The 18,808-nt window shown below is 29.4% G+C and overlaps 3 protein-coding genes across 12 annotated transcripts in view; 1 reads left to right on the top strand and 2 right to left on the bottom strand.

Moving 5' to 3' along the window:
- The first annotated feature begins 1,633 nt into the window (after positions 1–1,633).
- LOC128957222 (SUN domain-containing ossification factor-like) lies at positions 1,634–7,656 on the top strand. Its single transcript, XM_054302953.1, has 7 exons — positions 1,634–2,617; positions 3,856–4,049; positions 4,375–4,725; positions 4,780–5,981; positions 6,049–6,442; positions 6,784–6,866; positions 6,944–7,656. Exons 1-7 carry the CDS (start codon positions 1,806–1,808, stop codon positions 7,589–7,591), a joined length of 3,684 nt encoding a protein of 1,227 aa, XP_054158928.1. The 5' UTR covers positions 1,634–1,805; the 3' UTR covers positions 7,592–7,656.
- Positions 7,657–8,226: 570 nt separating this feature from the next.
- Positions 8,227–10,663, bottom strand: LOC128957202 (uncharacterized). Of its 3 annotated transcripts, none has more exons than XM_054302931.1 (10): positions 10,444–10,663; positions 10,341–10,379; positions 10,181–10,246; positions 10,035–10,082; positions 9,882–9,953; positions 9,741–9,788; positions 9,353–9,663; positions 8,635–8,704; positions 8,513–8,531; positions 8,227–8,458 (listed from the first exon to the last, which is right to left on the bottom strand). In XM_054302931.1, exons 1-10 carry the CDS (start codon positions 10,624–10,626, stop codon positions 8,313–8,315), a joined length of 1,002 nt encoding a protein of 333 aa, XP_054158906.1. In that variant the 5' UTR covers positions 10,627–10,663; the 3' UTR covers positions 8,227–8,312. The 3 variants fall into 3 exon arrangements, with proteins under 3 accessions (XP_054158906.1, XP_054158908.1, XP_054158905.1); XM_054302933.1 differs by having other exon boundaries at positions 8,227–8,446; XM_054302930.1 differs by having other exon boundaries at positions 8,227–8,531.
- A 1,523-nt stretch (positions 10,664–12,186) lies between these two features.
- LOC128957200 (voltage-dependent calcium channel type A subunit alpha-1-like) overlaps positions 12,187–18,808 on the bottom strand; it is a 36,943-nt gene continuing 30,321 nt past the window's right edge. For 4 of the 8 annotated variants that reach the window (XM_054302923.1, XM_054302922.1, XM_054302927.1 and 1 more), the window contains 5 exons: positions 16,779–16,915; positions 16,051–16,213; positions 14,997–15,098; positions 13,593–14,058; positions 12,187–13,450 (listed from right to left, as the gene is read on the bottom strand). In XM_054302923.1, the coding sequence (XP_054158898.1) occupies positions 12,189–13,450; positions 13,593–14,058; positions 14,997–15,098; positions 16,051–16,213; positions 16,779–16,915 (2,130 nt within the window). In that variant the 3' untranslated portion in view covers positions 12,187–12,188. The remainder of the gene's footprint in view (positions 13,451–13,592; positions 14,059–14,996; positions 15,099–16,050; positions 16,214–16,778; positions 16,916–18,808) is intronic. The other 4 variants (XM_054302928.1, XM_054302929.1, XM_054302926.1 and 1 more) reach the window with 3 other exon arrangements.

The following is an 18,808-nucleotide window of genomic DNA, read 5'->3' as shown; positions in this document are numbered from 1 at the left end:
TAGATTATAATTAGAAATAAATAAACAATTTTTTTTTATAAATCTATAAAAACTATTTTTAATATTATTTTGTTTGTTTGTTTGTTTAATTGTATTATTCAATCAGTTAATTGTTTTTTTTTTAATTATTTTTTATGTGTGTATATATTATATAATTGATTTTGATTGATATGTTTGTAAAAAAAAAAAAAAAATTTTGTTTACAATAATTTAAAAAATCTCAACAAATTTATGGATACAATAATAAATTAATTATAATATTAATTTTCTAATTATTTAATTTGTATTTTTTTTAATTATATATTATAATAGTTATATAATAATAATAATAATAATAATAATTGTTAATATTAAATTAATTAAATAATCAATAATCAAGCTAACAGTAATAATAATAATTTAATGTAATATCATTTTTTTTATAATTAATTAATTGAAATAATTTGTTTTTATGTACTGTAATAAAAAATATAATTAATAATAATAATAATAAATTTACTAAAAATGTCACTAGTACAGTCAACTAATATATATATATATAAATAAATAAATTAATTATAACACGTTTTAATTATGGAATTTTTTATCAAGGTTATTATTTTGAATTTTTTTCTCAACATTGTTAAGTAATTGTACTAGGATATATGAATTACGATTTTTTTTTTTAAATAAGAAAAACGTACCAATGTACAATTGTATTATTTTTCAAAATATGATTTGTACGTCTATGATTGGCTAAATAATTCAGTATACAGTAAACACACATTATGCTGTACTAGTATAGTTTGGTACTTGTTTAAAATTTGGGTATTGCTAAAATGCTAAGGGATGATTCACATATTAAGTTCGCACTTGAAGGGGAAGGGGGGTCGGTCTAAGCGAATTTTTGCAAACGAGGGGTAAAGAAAGGGTAGAGATCTTAAGGACGTTTCCATTTAGATATTTTATTTTGTAGTGGTGGTGGACGGGGGGGGGGGTTAGCGGTTAGGGATATGTGAACGTAATTTTTTTTTAAAAAATGACTACATTCAAACATAGGAGGAGGGAAGGGATCTAGATTTCTTAAAATGTACGAACGTATTATGTGAACAACACCACCCCCTCCCCTAATGTATTAGTCATAGAGGCTATACTGTAATAATACACTGTATAGTATGACGCAGTGCTTATGCTCTCTCTCTTTAAATACAGTATAATATCAGTTGTGTAGTAATGTATGGCTCACTAGTAATATAAATCACTATTTAAAAAAAAAAAAAAATGTTTGCATCACTCGATAGTATTGGACTTGTATTATACTAACAGTAATTATATGGTAAACACTTTAGTATTACTGTATTTAAAAAAGCTATTGGCCTTCAAAATAAATGTTTGCCTAAAAACGTTTCAATCAGTTTATATGTATGTATTAATCAATTAGTGATTATTATTCAATATATAACTGTTATTATGATTATTAGCAGTGATTCATATAAAACACTAAACGTGTAAATAATTTTTTTTCCCAATAATTTAATGTTTTATTTTATTTTTATTTTTTAAATAAATAAAAGTAAATAACATTACAATCGATACATACGTTTAGTTGAAATATAATAATAATAATTATTTTTTAAAAATATTTAAATGTTGTTTACATTTATTGATTTGATTTGAAGTAATCGTTAGTTTTATTGACTGATTGGGTATTTTTGTTGTGATTTTTGTTGTTGTTTTGGCCACTAATTCAATGACTGACTTCGGCCGCCAATTGTTTGTCATTAGTAGTAATAATAATAATAATAATAATAATAATTGTTTCGGCGATGACTACAAAAAACAATTATTTGTGGTCAACGCATAACTTGCGGACACTATTAGTAGTACTATTGTTGGTTACCGTCGGTGTTGTTACCGATTGTCAACAACAACAATGGACATCGGCATCGGTGGACACCATCAGCAGCAACAACAACAATGTCAATGATAGCGGCGGTGATGGCCAACAACAACAGTCATCATCGACAGTAACAGCGGAAACATTACCGCCGATAGACTCGACAACGTCCAACACTGGCGGCGGCGGTGTCGATGACAACACAAACACGACCACTAACACCGATAACGATGGCAAAAGTGATGTTCAAAAATTAGCCGCCGATAATAATACCGCGGCGGCGTCGGCGACCAACGAGTCGACAATCAACCGAACATTATATGTGGAACCGTTGGTCATCATCCAGGACGACGATCTGCCGTCGGTGCCGACTCCGGCCACGCCAAACGAAATGCTGTCATTCGAGGAGTGGCGCAAAAAGATTGCCGAAAAGGCTGTCCAACAACAACAACAACAAAGTGGACAACAAATGAGTGGCCACCATCTGAATAACGGTGGCGGCAATGGCCGACAGCAGCCAATCGTTGGTGGACACCACCAATCGTCGGGCCCGCAATTGGCACCACAACAGCAGCAGCAGCCACAACAGCAACAACAACAAGCGGCACAGTTTGCCGATCCGGTGGTGGCCAATCAGAAGCCTACGACATTGTTGGCCAGAAAACGGACCCGAAATTTTGCGTCCAACGAATGCGGCGCCAAAATAGTGGACAGCAATCCCGAGTCCGAGTCGGTCATGAGGTTTGTACTTACGATTTGTTAATTTATTATTTTTTTAAATTAATTAATTAATTTTTTTAATTTACATACAATTTTCCCACATTTATTTCAATGAGTAATTAATTAATTATAATTATTAATAGATTGTTGTGTAATATACTGTATAATTGTTGATGTTTTTAAAAAAAAAGAAAATTTAGTTAATTATAGCTAATAATTATTATACAATTTATTATTAGATTTAATTAGAAAAGTTGGGAAAAAATAGTTATATAATTGTTATTTTAATTATTTGTTATTTTTTTTGCTTAATAATAATAATTAAATAATAATTACTGATATTTTTCATACAATAGTGTCGTCAATATGTCGCTAAATGTGTGATATATTTTTGTTAGATAATAATATCAATTAATTTTATTTTTAGCCTAAAATATATGTGTTATTGTTTTTTTTTGTGTTGCAAACAATTTTTCATATATTTATTTATTTTTATTTTTTAATTGTAGTGTTATTTTAACGGATCACTGACTTGTATTTAATTTTTTTTCAATTTTTTAGTTAAACTAAACAATCAATGGCATTGACTTTTTTGTTGGTTGCCTAACATTAAATATTAGTTTATGTTATCTGATAAATACATTTTAACCATAATTATGGTTTATTTTACATATATGTATATAATTGATATTAATATATATATATAATTTGAATCAATTAATTATATTATTATTATTAATGATAAGATATTTTCATACTTTTGATTTAGACTTTTAAACTTTGATTTTTGCTTTTTTCAACAAAAAAAATCCAATTTAACTAATCATTTTTGCTTATTATATATTTTTTTGCTTATATTTTAATTTTTTGAAATATAATATTTTTAAAAAATTAAAATTAATACAATAGATAATTAAGATTTATATATATAATTAATATGACAAGTAATTCATAATTTTTTTTTGTTGATTACTTTATATTTCCGTTTTAATGATAATTTAATGTTTAATGTATTGAATATTGTTTTACCCCAACATAACCATGAAATATGATTTTTAAAAAAAAATAATATTAAATTGATAATTAGATAATTAAGTTTAATGATTAAAAATGATAGTTAATATTAGTTAATTATAAATATTTTATTATATATAATTTACAATACATATTATAAAATTAAATATAAATATTTGAAACAATTATTTAAATTAAAATCTTTAATTATAATTTTGTTTTAATTTTTTGATTAATTAATTTAGGATTTTAAACGAACAAACAGATGAATATATGTTGAATCCATGCAAAGCCAAGATCTGGTTTGTGGTAGAGCTGTGCGAAACAATACAACCGAAACACATTGAATTAGCTAACTTTGAATTATACTCATCGGTTCCCAAAGAGTTTAACATACAGGCCAGCGATCACTATCCGACCCGCGACTGGTCATCATTAGGTAATTATTATATACCGGTAGTTGTTGTTGATGTTGTTGGATGTAATCGGAACCAAACCGTTTTGAGCTAAAAAAATAAATCCCGGTTTTAACGGTTTAACCGTTTAAATCCCGGTTTTAAAGGTTTAACCGAATAAATCCTAGTTTTAACGGTTTCACCGAATAAATCCCGGTTTTAACAGCTTAACCGAACAAATCCCGGTTTTAACAGTTTCACCGAACAAATCCTGGTTTTAACGGTTTAACCGAACTCTTAGTTTGAATTTCTTCGACAAAGTTTCTAATCTTATCGTTTGTTTGTTTGTTTTTTTTTTTCAATTTTCAGGCACTTTTCAAGCACTAGACGAACGATCAGTTCAACGTTTTTCCCTCCAGAATACGGGTTTCGTTAAGTTTATCAAAATTGAATTGTTGTCCCATTACGGTACCGAACATTTTTGTCCGCTAAGCGTTGTCCGTACGTTCGGTACATCACTGTTCGAAGAGGTCGAACGTATCGATACCATTGACGGAGCCGACGCCAATATACACGGTGTGGTCATCAATGAGGACGAATCAGAGTCGGCATTGGCCGAAGAGTTGGTCGGTGGCCAACAGGAAGATAGTACTAACTTGTTTGGCACAGCCAGAGACGCCGTATTCAATATTGTCCGAAAAGCGGCGCAAGTTATCAATGGTATTGTTGTTGTTGTAGTTTAAAGTGATTTTTAAAATTTAATTTTTTATTTAGGAAACACTGACGACAACATTGTTATCGATAGCAAAGCCGACGAGTCGTTAAACAATAATAGTCAACGAATGGCCACTGATTCGTCGTCGTCGTCGTCGGCAACGATGAAGACTAATTGCCAACAGTTTTCATCGGCCGCCTATCGTCTGTATCCGAAAGTCGATAGATATCTCGCTATGTGTTTAGCAATTGGTGGCAATTACTCAACTGGTTGTCTGTATTTGAAATCAATATTCGGCGATCATTTATTCGAGATTATGGTCGACCAGTATCGGTCGCTACACAATGTGATGCAATTGAGTGATAGCAACGGCGGCACTGGTAGTGGTCGACCGTTTGAGTGCAATACGAACAGTGATAAAGAAAAGTCTAGCCGTGCCTTCATTAACAACGAATCGATTAAAGTCGAGTCAAGTTTTTTACCGGAAAACATTGCCTACGCGTCGTCGATAGCGCCGACCAGACCATTGGATCAGATGACACCACAGGCCGCTGTCGAGTCAATGGGCGGCAGCAGTACTACCACTATCTCATTGGACAGTCGTAGTAGTATTGTTGGTATTATCGATACGGATAATACGTTTGCAAAGACAATGCCGTCGTCTACGTCGACAATTATGGTCACACATAGCAGCGACTCGATGTCGATAAACGACGACAAATCTCAGCCTATTGTCCAGCAAAATGACGACTCGCCTGCTGTTGTTTCAGTGAATAATGTTTCCAAAGATGATGTCGTCGGCAGCGGTGGTGATATCTCATCGGAAGTATTAACAAATACTAACAATAATAATAATAATGAAGAATTTCCGCCAACTCTACCGGTTGTTGATATTCAAAACGAATCAATTATTGCTACAAAACCTGAATTACCGCAACAACAACAACGGGTTCTTAATGTGACTCCCGCTGACGCAAATTTTGGCCACCAACAGCAGTACAATGGTTATCCAAATGGCCAGATTGTCGGCAATATTAATGGAGCAAACAATGGCCAATATATTGGCGGCGGACAATCGAAAGAGTCGGTAATCATTCGATTGTCGAATCGAATCAAATCACTGGAAGTGAATCTGTCGTTGAGTTCGCAATATTTGGAACAACTGTCGCAACGGTATCGCAAACAGATGGAAGAAATGCAGAAAGCATTCAACCATACTATCAGTAAACTCAACGACACTAACATTAGGGCTACTGAACGGGTATTTAATAAATATATTAAACCGATAATTAGTTTTTTCATAATTTTTTATACATTTAAAAATAAAGGATTTAAAACAACAAGAGATGATCGCAATGTTAGACATGAAACTGAATACCATTTCGACGGAGATGTCGGTACTGTTGAAGGAACGGGAAGATCTCAACTGGCATTACATTGAAATACATATCGCACTGATGATGATAGAGTTGATTGTAGTCATAATGTTTGTCATTATTTTGGGCCATCGGCTGTCCAAACGTAATGCCGGAGGGTTGGGATTAACACCATCACCACCACCACAACAGTTGGATGCAATGACATCAAATGATAGTAGTAATAGTATAATACCGGTGCTGCTTACGACACAGTCAACAACAACAACAAACAAGCGCTCGCATCCCAATCCTAATCCCAGTCCATCGACATCTCCAGTGCCACCGAAAGCACTCAAATTTGATGGTTTGTTAACAATATATGTCAAACAAAAATGTCGTATTTAAGAATGATATTCAATTAAGAAACGGTAGTTTAAAAATTTTGGTTTTAAATTATTGAACTAATTTAAACAATTGTTGACAATTTTGGATGTCATTGATGACATGTGATTGGATCCATAAGGATCGGGTCATAAGGATGTCATCAAATGACATCAAAAATGTCAACAATTGTTTAAATTAGTTAATAATTTAAAACCAAAATTTTTAAACTACTGTTTCTTTATTGAATATCATTCCTAAAACATGACATTTACTCTATACTTATATTTAACAAAATTATTATTATATTTTTATATAAATTAGTCGATAATAATGTCACCGAATTAGTATCAAATACTACTACGACTACTACTACTACTAAATTAGAGTCCAATCAGCAGCGGAAGGTATGTATTATTTTTTTTAAAAATATATATAATTTTAAATTTTTTCGATTTATTTATTGTTTTTATTGTTTGTTTAGATAAAGAAAAAGAAGAAAAAGTCGAAAGCATTGTCCGGTCAAAATCCGGTCGACTCAAAGTCGTTGCCGGTATTGTTTACCGCCGGCATCAGCACCGGTAGCTCTGTTGTTGCTGAACAACAACAACAACCGTTCAATTGTCAGCTCATACAAGATATTACTAATAATCTAATTGATAGCAAATTTGATGTTTTGAAATCTCACTCGACATCTGCACTGACAGATAATATCACTACTACTACTACTACTACTACTACTATGTCTAGTCATAAACCTAATGACCAGTTATTATCGGAAAATAGTAGTAATCTATTACTGAACGGAAAGTCTAGTTCCTGTCGATCGTCGACAACGTCGGGTGTGTCGTCTAATTCGTCGACAAATCAAGCGATGAAAGCAAATACCGATTATTATTCTAATAATAATGAGATTACTATTAAAAGTCATTTTCTAAACCGAAACAGTAGTACCAATGGTAGCAAAAAGTCTATATTATCTCGAAGTAAGAGCTCATCAGATACTAGTAGTAGTAGTAGTAATAAATCGTTGACTTCGAGTATAAAAAAATTACTTAAATTTGATCGAAAGTTAACCACTAATACTACTACTAATAGTAATAATAATAATACTAAAGATACTAATAATTAGGAGCTTTTTTTATATTTTGTTTTAATTAATTATCACTAATTTTTTTTAAGGACCACTGTTTTTAATGTTTATTTTATTTTTTAAACCCCCCCCCCTAAATATCGAATTATTTTTTATTTATTTATTTATTATCATTATATGTATATTATAAGATCTAAACTATTATTATTATTATTATTATTATTTAAATCAAAATGTTTTACTATTGATTAAAAACAAATAAATAAATGTGATTTTTAAAAAGTGATCGATTGAATTGATTTTTTTCATTTAATACTAAATATTTTTTAAAAAACTAAAAATATAACAATTGTTATTACAATTGAGTTTTATATATTATATATATATATATAGCAAATTATATGGCAAATTGCAAGCATCATATTTATTATTATTATTATTACAAAATTCAACACAAAAAATAAATTAATTGCATTTTGATTGGCATATATGATATACAGTATAATATATGCATTTAAATACAATAATAATTAATAATAATTATTATATAAAAACTAATAAAATATTTTAAATCAAAATTTATCATTTTTTTAACACTAAAAAACAACTATTCATTTTAAAACAATTATCTCTCTCTCTCTCTTTCAATAATTAATTTTCAATTTATACAAATTGTTTAATAATAATATTATTATTAAAAAGTAATATTATATTTTAACAAATACCGGTGCCGGTGGTGTCAATCAATCAAATCGGGAAACTAACCAATTGTTAACCAATTTGTGGTTAGCGTTGTGGTCATAAGTTCGGCCACTAATTGTTGATAACTGATGACACTATTACTGGTCGCCGTCGCCGCCGCTGCTGCGGCCGTCGCCGATTGCGGTACTAAACCTAAAATAAATGCTAATTTCACATTAATATCGGTTGATGACCTTTTTGTCGGATCAGTTGGCTCACGATTATCATCGGGCATTATCTATAATAATAATAATGGTATAATAATAATAATATTAATAAAAATTTCAATTTTAAATATTATTTTTATATGAATTTATAATTATTTTTTTTTATATAATTACTTTTTCGATAATATGTTTATCAATTTTACCGTCGCTGCCGACATGAAATATGGAGAAGCCATCCGTCCATCTGTACAACAAACAAACAGTTGGGATCAGATTAAGTGATAATAATATAATAACAATTGATTTTATACGGTATATAAATCACATGAAAACACATAGATCTCTGTATTAATCATTACTAAACTATATAAGCAGCACTTGAATCATCATGATAAATTTTTATATAAACTATTATTCAAGATCAATTTTATAAAATATACTGTACTTTAATCATGCACACTTTATTAAACTTTTAGTAATCAATTATTATTACTATTTTATTTGAACCTCGTATTTGAAATTAAATCAATTAAAAATCAAATCAAAAAAAAATAATTTCTAGTTTTTGTAAATTAAAATTTACTAATAATTACTATAACGTAATTAAAGAGGATTTTTTTTAAAAAAAACAAACAAAAAACTATTAATTTTATCTATATCTAATTCCCAACACTCACCCTCTCAGGGCAGTGGTGGGGGAGGGGGGTATGGGCAGGAATTTTCATGAAAACATAGAAAACATTTTTTTAGGGAATTATGAACTAAAAAAATGCGGGAAATTTTTGTCAAAGAGTTTTGTAATATACGGTAATAATAATAATAATAATACTAACATTAGATGAAAGAAAAACTAGACAATCAATTAGTAAATCAAATCAAATCAATCACTTACTCGGATCTATCTTTTGCTGTACTCTTCTTCACATTGAAACTGTAGCGCCAAAACATAAAAATAATGCCCAAACCGGGTGTACCGACTACTCGCCACCGGACTCTGACTGTCTGATCTTCGGGATGTTCGGTAATCTTGAGTACGTCCAGCCGTTTATGCGAATACTTTAGATGAGCTAATAGTTTAACCATCGATAGCTGTTTGATATAGTTAGTCAAACCCAGGGTTTTTATATTTCGTAGATTATCTTCGAAGATCAAGTTCGGCGAATACAGATGATAGCAATGTGTACTGACAAAGAAGTTTGGCAACTGATTTGCGGTGACAAAACAATTGATTGTTACAATAGTTATAATCACTTAAAACAAAAACAAATTACGGTAATTACCGATTCAGACAATTGTTGGTAAATTTGACGCAAGTGTTGCCGATTTTGCTAAACAATTATAAATAAGAGGTTTTAGTGAAATAAAAAAAACTTTCGATGACTGTGTGTATGTGTGTCCGTCCTCTCCCTATCGTGACATACCTGTCCATCACTGTTGGTATCGGTAGTCTTGTTGCTGTTGTCGGCAATGGTTTTGTCGATACTGTTGGGCAACTAATAGATAGATAGAAAATAAATCAATTGATTTCATTACAATAGTTATAATCACATCATAACAACAACAAAAATAATTACCGATTGAGACAATTGTTGGTAAATTTGACGCAAGTGTTGCCGATTTTGCTAAACAATTAGTAATAATTATAAAATAAGAGGTTTTTAGTGAAATAAAAAAAAACTTTCGATGACTGTGTGTCCGTCCTCTCCCTATCGTGACATACCTGTCCATCACTGTTGGTATCGGTAGTCTTGTTGCCGGCAACGGTGCTGTCGATATTGTTGGGCAACTAATAGATAGATAGATACAAAATAAATCAATTGATTTTATTACAATAGTTATAATCACATATCAGATCATAACAACAATAAAAAAATAATTACCGATTGAGACAATTGTTGGTAAACTTGTCCAGTGTTTTGCTATTATATAAAAAAAAACATTGTGTTTAATGACATGACTGACTGTCCCTTCAAAATCACATACCTGTCCATCAATGCTAATGGTGTCGGCGTTGCTATTGTTATCGATGACCGCGTGTTGTTGTGTTTGTAGTAATCGTTTTGCTGAACACGTGTTGTTTGTGGCCAACGATTGCCAAATAAATTGTTTGCCAAATAATAGCCGTTTAGTTATTATTGTTGTTGTTTTAGTTATTGTTGTTTGCATTGAATAATATCTAGTTTTTAAAACAATTAGCGATACAAATGTTTTTGTGGCAAACATTTTATAAAACAATTATTCAATTTTAGTAATCAATCAATAAGTTTTAAAACAATTAAACGATTAAAACATTTTTTTTATTGAAGAAAATCAACAAATTATTTAATGTTTTATTATTTTTTTCTCTCTATTTATTTATTGATATAATATTATTAGTGTTTTATTATTATTATTAAACCAAAAATTTTTTTAAAATGCAATTCATGTAATTTATTACACTATTTGTTAGTTTTTTGTTTTGTTTGTTTTATTTAATTAATAATTTTTTTTTTATTCAATTGAAAAATGTTTTTAATTTGTGTTTACATTTGAAAATATTTTTGATTGACTAGAGGTCTCTGTGTTTAGAAAGTATTTAATACATGTTAAAAAAACTCTAGAGTAGAGTTGTTTACGTTATCAATAATAGAGAATATTCTGTAATAAATAATAATAATAATTAAACTAAAACTTTAAAACTAAAAAAATTAATTAAAAATTAGTATTTGTTTTGTTAATAACTAAATAATAATAATAATAATAATAATTAAACTAAAACTTTAAAACTAAAAAAATTAATTAAAAAATTAGTATTTGTTTTATTAATAACTAAATAATAATAATTATTATTATATTTAAAATTATTTATTTAGTTTATAACTAAAGTAATACACAACAACAAAAAATTATTTTATATCAATATTTATTTATTTTTTATTAACAATGAATTATAAGTAATTTTTTTTAATTATTATTATTATTAAATTTTACAAAATTGTTAAATTTTTTAAACTAATATTTTTTTAAATAACAAAGAATAACATTAGTAAATTATTATTATTATTAATAATTTAATTTAATTAATTATTTAAAAAGGTTTCAAGGTAGTTTTGTTGTTGTTGTTGTTGTAATAGAAAATAATTATATAATTCTATACAGGGTAATTTATTTATTTTTTATATATATATAAAAACAATTATTAGATTAATTAAAACATTAATATAAATTTTAATTGTTTAATAATAATATACTTTTTTATATAATATACTTATAATATAACTTATTTACATATATTTATATATATATATATATAATATAAATAAATTATATATCAATACATTTACTGTATAAAGAACTGATTATATATATATATAATATAATATTTTAATAATTAATTATTTAATAAAATTATTTAATATAAAATTTATGTGTAAGTGTATCCAACAAATATAAAGAGTTTATTTATTTATTTATTTTATAATAATAATAATGATATTATTATTTAATAATAATAATAATAATGTGATATTAAAATTATGATAATAAATATTTTTTAAATCACTATTTGATTGTATTTATCAACAAAAACATAATAATAATAATAATAACGGGATTGAAACCAATTGTATTGTATTGTAATTATGTTATTAATAAATATATTCTATATATTATGTTATCAATTAAATAACAACAAAAAAAATTAAAAATTTAATTAAATTGTTTATAAATAGATATAAATATATCGGGGGTTAACACCAATCGGTGTCGTCTTCGTCATCGGTATCGATACGCTGGACATCGGTCAGCGTGTCGGCCGTCATACTGGAGTTAGGTCTGTGCTGCGATGGATGGGCCGGATGTCGTTCGCGTCCGCCGCCGGAAGCGCTCTGACACCTGACGCGGTCAACATTGGCCAACAGCGGACTGTCTGTTGTGTGTTTGACCGCCGATCGCAAGTGTTTGAATGCATTGGTCATCGATGGCAATGCACGGCCACCGCTAGTATTCGGTGCAATAATGGCCAGTACGGGAGCGTTGGGTACCGCCTCGAAACTGTGCGGCGCCTCCTCTCGCCACGTATGCAGCGACGTGGGAGCGGCGGCCATAGCGGCTACGGCTGCCGCCGTAACCCCAGTACCGGCTATACCACTATTATTATTATTATTATTATAAGGCATTGTAAGGTTCGGTGGCATAACAACTACAGGCAGCTGAGGTAGTTCACGAAAACCGGCGACTCCTCCTCCACCTCCTGCTGTTCCTCCACCTCCCCGTTGTTTGTTGTCGAAAACGTTGGCCAAACAGCTGCTACTATTGGCCCGACCGATGGCCCTTAACGGTGCTAATAGTGTCGACAATCCATTACCGGCTGCTGTTGTCCAGCTTTGGTGTTGTTGTTGTTGCTGCTGCTGCTGATGGTGTTGTTGTTTGTTGTTGTGATGGGTGGGCGATGCGTTCAATTTGGGAAAATTGATATTACCGGGCGATCTGTTCGGTATAGTAGGCGAGTGCGACACTAATGGAAAGTTAATATTTTCAACCGATTGTATCGGCAATCGTAGTAGTGATGGCTTTTGTGGCGTATTCGGTAGCAAACGGCGTTTCCCTTTCCTACCGAACCCCTTACCGGTGGTGGTCGGTCTCTGGTGTTGGTGGTGCTGCTGATGCTGTACAGGCAACGAATGAGCTGAACAGGGACTCGGACTGCGCGACCTCTGTTCCAGTTTAGTCGTCCCGTAGTAGTCGGTATTCTGGCCGTTCAGCACCGGCGGATACGGCGACGGACTGCGCGACCTAATCGCCAGACAGGCACTTCGAAAATCAGGAGAAGCGCTACGACTGCGCTCCTGGTGTTGGCCGCCGGCGCCGGCGCCACCACTTCCCCGCGATGACGAATCGCCGCCGCCGCCGCCGCCTGGCCATAGCTTTCGGTGATGATTATTATGATGTTTTTTGCCGCTACCGCCGCGACTGGGACTACGGGCACCCCATTCATCGCCTCTTAGTTTGGCTAAAAAAATTTTTGTATGTATGGAAATGGAAATTGGACGGACACGAAAAAAAACATAGTCGAACCAAACAACGACAACAACAAAAAAAACTATATATATATATAAAAAACAAACCGTGCGATCGGTTGACAAAATACATACCCCGTGCCCGTCCCTTGCGTGACGTTTCGTATTTGACAAAATCCACGACATCGTGAACTGTTTCGGCAAACCCGAGCTCCGGACGTTGCGGTGAACCAGATCCTCCTCCACCTCCACCTCCTGCTCCTCGTTCACCTGACCTGCCAATAGGTGTCGGCGATCTGGCCCGTGCACCGCCGCCGCCGCCGCCGCCACCACCGCTAGTTGTTCCGCCCGATGTCGTACCGCCATTTGTACCGCTATTATTATGGCCACTTTTTTCGTTGGCATCGTATCTACCGCCTCCTCCACCGCCTCCGCCGGTTGATATCATCGACGGTCGCCTTTCCATCGACTCCCTGATCAGGGCTACCGACGGTGACCGGCTTCTTGATCGCGATCGGCGCCTAAACGATCCGCCCCGTGTATGAACATCGGGATGTAAATGTGTGGACAGGTGTGCCAATGCACTCACAACCGGTTGATCCTAAATTTTTTTGTTGATTGATTGATTGATTTTTTGATAGATATAAATAAGATATAAATTAATAATTAAATAATTTAAAAAAAAAATCTAATTAACTATTTTTTTAAAATTTAAAAATCTATTATATCTAATATTACAAAATAATAATAATATCTTAACTAAAAAAGTGATTTAAATAATATATGATATATAGGTAATAAATATATGATTAAAAAAAATATATAAATATTATAGCATTACAATTTTCAACACTACATTTTTGATAGCAGTGTATGTGTGTGTGCGTATGTATGGTTGCGCGTGTAGTGCATAACACGTGTTTGTTTTTTTATAAAGTTTATATAACATGAGTTGCATTTAGTGACTATTTAATACTATATATAAAAAAAATTATGTTGCAATTAGCCATTTTTGTAGCAATGCATTCATACATACATTGAAGGGGGCACAGGTAGGATGGTGGGGTGGGTAGGTGGGTGACGGTAAAACATATAAATATATACTGTATATATATATAAATTTTGTTTAGACATACATATACAACTATACATACAGTTTTTATACAACTAAATGATATACACCCCCAACTACTACAGGGTTATATTATCATAACATATGATTTAACATTTGTTTTTTTTTTAACTAAATTTAGTTAAAAAAAATTAGTTTAACAATAGGTTGATGAGAGAAACGGTAGATGCAAATACACTACTACAACAACAACAACACCGGTAGTTTGTGGACATAAACAACAACATCATCATATCCCGACACACAGACTGGCGGGTCAGTTAGTTTTTTTTTTATAGTTAGTTATGACAACTTATTTAATAGTTTTGAATACATTTGGATTGATTGGTGTGTTGTATGTTTTTTTTGATTATTTTTTTTTGATTATATAAATAATTACATCCATTATATATATATATAACACTCACATCATTGCTTCTAATAGCATGTTTAACAACACTTGACTGAGCACTAGTAGCCTGAGCTCTAGTATGGACTGGTCTTCTAGTAAGTGCCACTAATTCATAATCCTTTAACAAATTATATAAATTGAAATTATATGTCAAATTAAACTAAAAAAAAATAAACTAAAACAAACAAACAAATAAAAATACATTAAACAATACTCTAATGTTATGGATAACAATCATCAATAATATTAATGTACAATCAATTAATACTCTATTGTATACTACATTATATAAGTTATTATATTTACAGTATATATCATATATATTCAATGAATACATATATAAATGTTTTTGGTATAACTTAGATATAACTGTTTTTTAAATAACAATTACATTTAGTTAGATATTTTAAAATAATAAATTTAAAAAAAACATGTATAACAATTTAATAATAATAATTATAATCTATAATAATTACATCTAAATTAAGTCTCTATTAGCTAAATCAGTCAAAAATAGTCTATATATCTATGAAATTTGTATTGTATTTATAAAAAATAAATAAATAAATGTTATTGTATTATTAAAATGTGCAAAAATATATAAATATATTTATATATTTATATATAGTTATATAATTCACAATTTAACAGTATATTTATCACTAACTAACTAACTAACTATAACTATAACACTATACATTCAATTAAAAATATTTTTAAGAGACTATTTAGACATTTTAGACACACTATTATCTATTTATATTATTACAAACTATTATTACAGTAATAATAATCACAATATATTTTTTTTTGTTTACTAATAATAGAAAAATAGCAATTAAATTGTTTCGAGACACTGACTCTGGACGGACCACTACTTTACTTATGTTTTTTTTTATTAATTATTTTACTGGACATGCATTTCAATATTATTGAAAAAACAACACACAACTGATGGTGGTGTCTACTTTCAAAAAAAAAACAGGTACAGTACAGGTATACAGTACTACACGACACAATTAGTTTTTTTTTAAAAAACAAAAAAATTGGACAGCATTTTAGTGTCAGACCTGAGAGGTCCGCCGGTCAGCGGTAGTGGTGGTGCCGGTGGTCGTGTTGTTGCCGGTGGCCGACGATCGGCTAAATATTGATTGTCTACGTCGGCGCCGTCGACTGCTTCCGCGTCTCATAAAACTCATACTCCGATCCCGGAGCCGCTCCCTGTCCGAGTCGCTGTCATAACACAATGAAAATAAGAAAATAAAATAAATAAGTAATTAACTAAAAAAATTATTATTAATTATTAATCCAATATTTTGTTGTTTTCATATTTAAAAACACAACTTTATGGGCAAAATAAACTATAGATAAAACCTTCCAGACTATATCCCATTCCCACCTAACTAACCCTACCCACCCCCCATAAAATCTAGCTATTGTTAAACTACTTAAACAAACTTTTTATTTATTTATTTGTGGACGCCCTATCAGGATGTAGGATCTATTTAAATAGTTATGGAAGTTATGTGATTTTAAAAAATAAAATAAATAAGTAATTAACTAAAAAAATATTAATTATTAATCAATATTTTTTCCTATTTAAAAACACAACTTTATGGGCAAAATAAACCATAGATAAAACCGTCCAAACTATCTCACATTCCCACCCAACTACCCCTACCTACCCCCCCATAAAATCTAGCTATTTTTTAAGCTACTTAAACAAACTTTCTTATTTTTTTTGTGGACGCCCTATCAGGATGTAGCTATGGAAATTATGTGATTTAATTTTGATTACCTATTTATTGAATTGTTGAGCGACTCTTTGCGTGCAGCGGTCGCCAAAACGCTGGCCATATCGGCAAAATTTTGCTCATCGGCCGGCTTATTGGGATTTCTAACGGCGCCCATTAGTCGGGCCAATAGTGATGGTTGCTATTTCATATAATGTCAGTGTCAATAGTGGAGTACAATTGCATTTATAGATATATATTAGTTATTTATATATTATATATTTTTTTACTTTTTATTATTATTATTATTATTATTAGTAGTAGTAGTAGTAGTAGTAGTATTAGTGTATAACTTAGCAAAAAAATATTATACTCCACATTATCATCGACACAACTATCATCTACAAGTGATATATATATTTTTAATATATATATATATATATTAATTATCTCTATCTATATTGCATTTTTTAACACTACAAATGCAAACAAACAAAAAATTAACTTGGTTAATTTTGTACACAATTTTTTTAGAGTATTGTTTAAAAAAAATTTTCAAACTTAAGTGTTATAATAAATTTTTAAACAAATTTTTAAGAGTGTATTTATTTGTGGAGTAAATACTGTTTATATATATTTATATATTTATATATATATATTAATTAAAGTTAATAATAATTATCTAATCTAAACAATATAATTATTAATATAAACTAAAACTACTAATTTAATTATATAATAGACTACTATAAATTACTAATATAGACAAAATTATAAATTTAAACAAATATATTAAATATTATATACTGGTATAAATATATTTATCAATATAAAATTATTTATATATATATATATAGTAAATTTGCCTAGATAAATAAGCTACTACTAAATTATCAACTACTACGATACTAAATAAATAAAAATAATAAAATATATTAATTTAGCCAGATCAATTTTTCTAATGGACAAATTTACGCCACAACTAATACACAAATAATACAGCAATTATATATTTTTTAGTGTAATATTTTACAATAATAATAATAATTACAAATACATAGTTAAATACAATATATTACAATATATATATATATATAAGTGTGTTTATAATTTAAAAAAAAACTAATATTTACAATTTTTCAAAAAATTGTTAATTATACAATTAATACAACATGCAATTTACATTGAAATTTTCACTAATTTGAAATATTGAAATGCAAAACATTAACAATTATAATAATTACTAAATTATTAAAAAATTGTTAATTAATTTTTTTTATAACTAACACATAAATTGGCACTTTTTAAAATATAAATTATACAATATTTTTTTACTCATATATATATATGGATAATAATGCTGGTTTTTTATGTAATGGACATAATTACGTAATAGTCAATACACTACTATTTACACTATAATTTCAAATTATTATATACATTCAAATCTATTGTATTTTAATACTAATTTTTTTTAAAAAATACATATTTTGTGTGTGTTTTAGTTCAAATTTATACACAGTGTATGTACAGTATTACACACAGGTATTATTATTAGACACAACACAATTACAAATATAAGCATAAACATAATCATCAGGTATTATATAACACATATCACTAAAATATAAAAGCATAATTAGCTACTAAATGTTTATACAGTATAACATACGGTTTAATAAATTTACCCAAAAAATTATTTACACATTTATCAGTAGTGGTTTACAACAAATTCATACATATTATAACAATATAGCTATGTGTGTAAAAAAACATTTATATATAGATATTTTCAATACAATACATATAGCATGCATATCCATCATCATTACACAAGCATTTATCAAACACATAGATATATCGACACAATTAAATAAAAGCACAATTATGTGGTATACAAATCATTATCAACTATTAAAAAATTAATTAATAATTAATTTTATGTATAATAATAAATATATAATATATATATAGGATTAAAATTAAATATAAAATTAATTAGAGAGAAAAAAAATACCCAATACCAATAATAATAAAAAAAATTATATTAAAATTTTTTTTTCAAAAATAAATGTAGCATGTAAATTTTTCAAAC

Source organism: Oppia nitens, unplaced genomic scaffold (assembly GCF_028296485.1).
Source record: "Oppia nitens isolate AA-2021 unplaced genomic scaffold, nextdenovo-longstitch-racon4-pilon3 scaffold38_pilon_pilon_pilon, whole genome shotgun sequence".
Classification (NCBI taxonomy): Eukaryota; Metazoa; Arthropoda; class Arachnida; order Sarcoptiformes; family Oppiidae; genus Oppia; species Oppia nitens.
The sequence above is the reverse complement of the archived record's forward strand: the minus strand, read 5'-3'. Positions and strand labels throughout refer to the sequence as shown.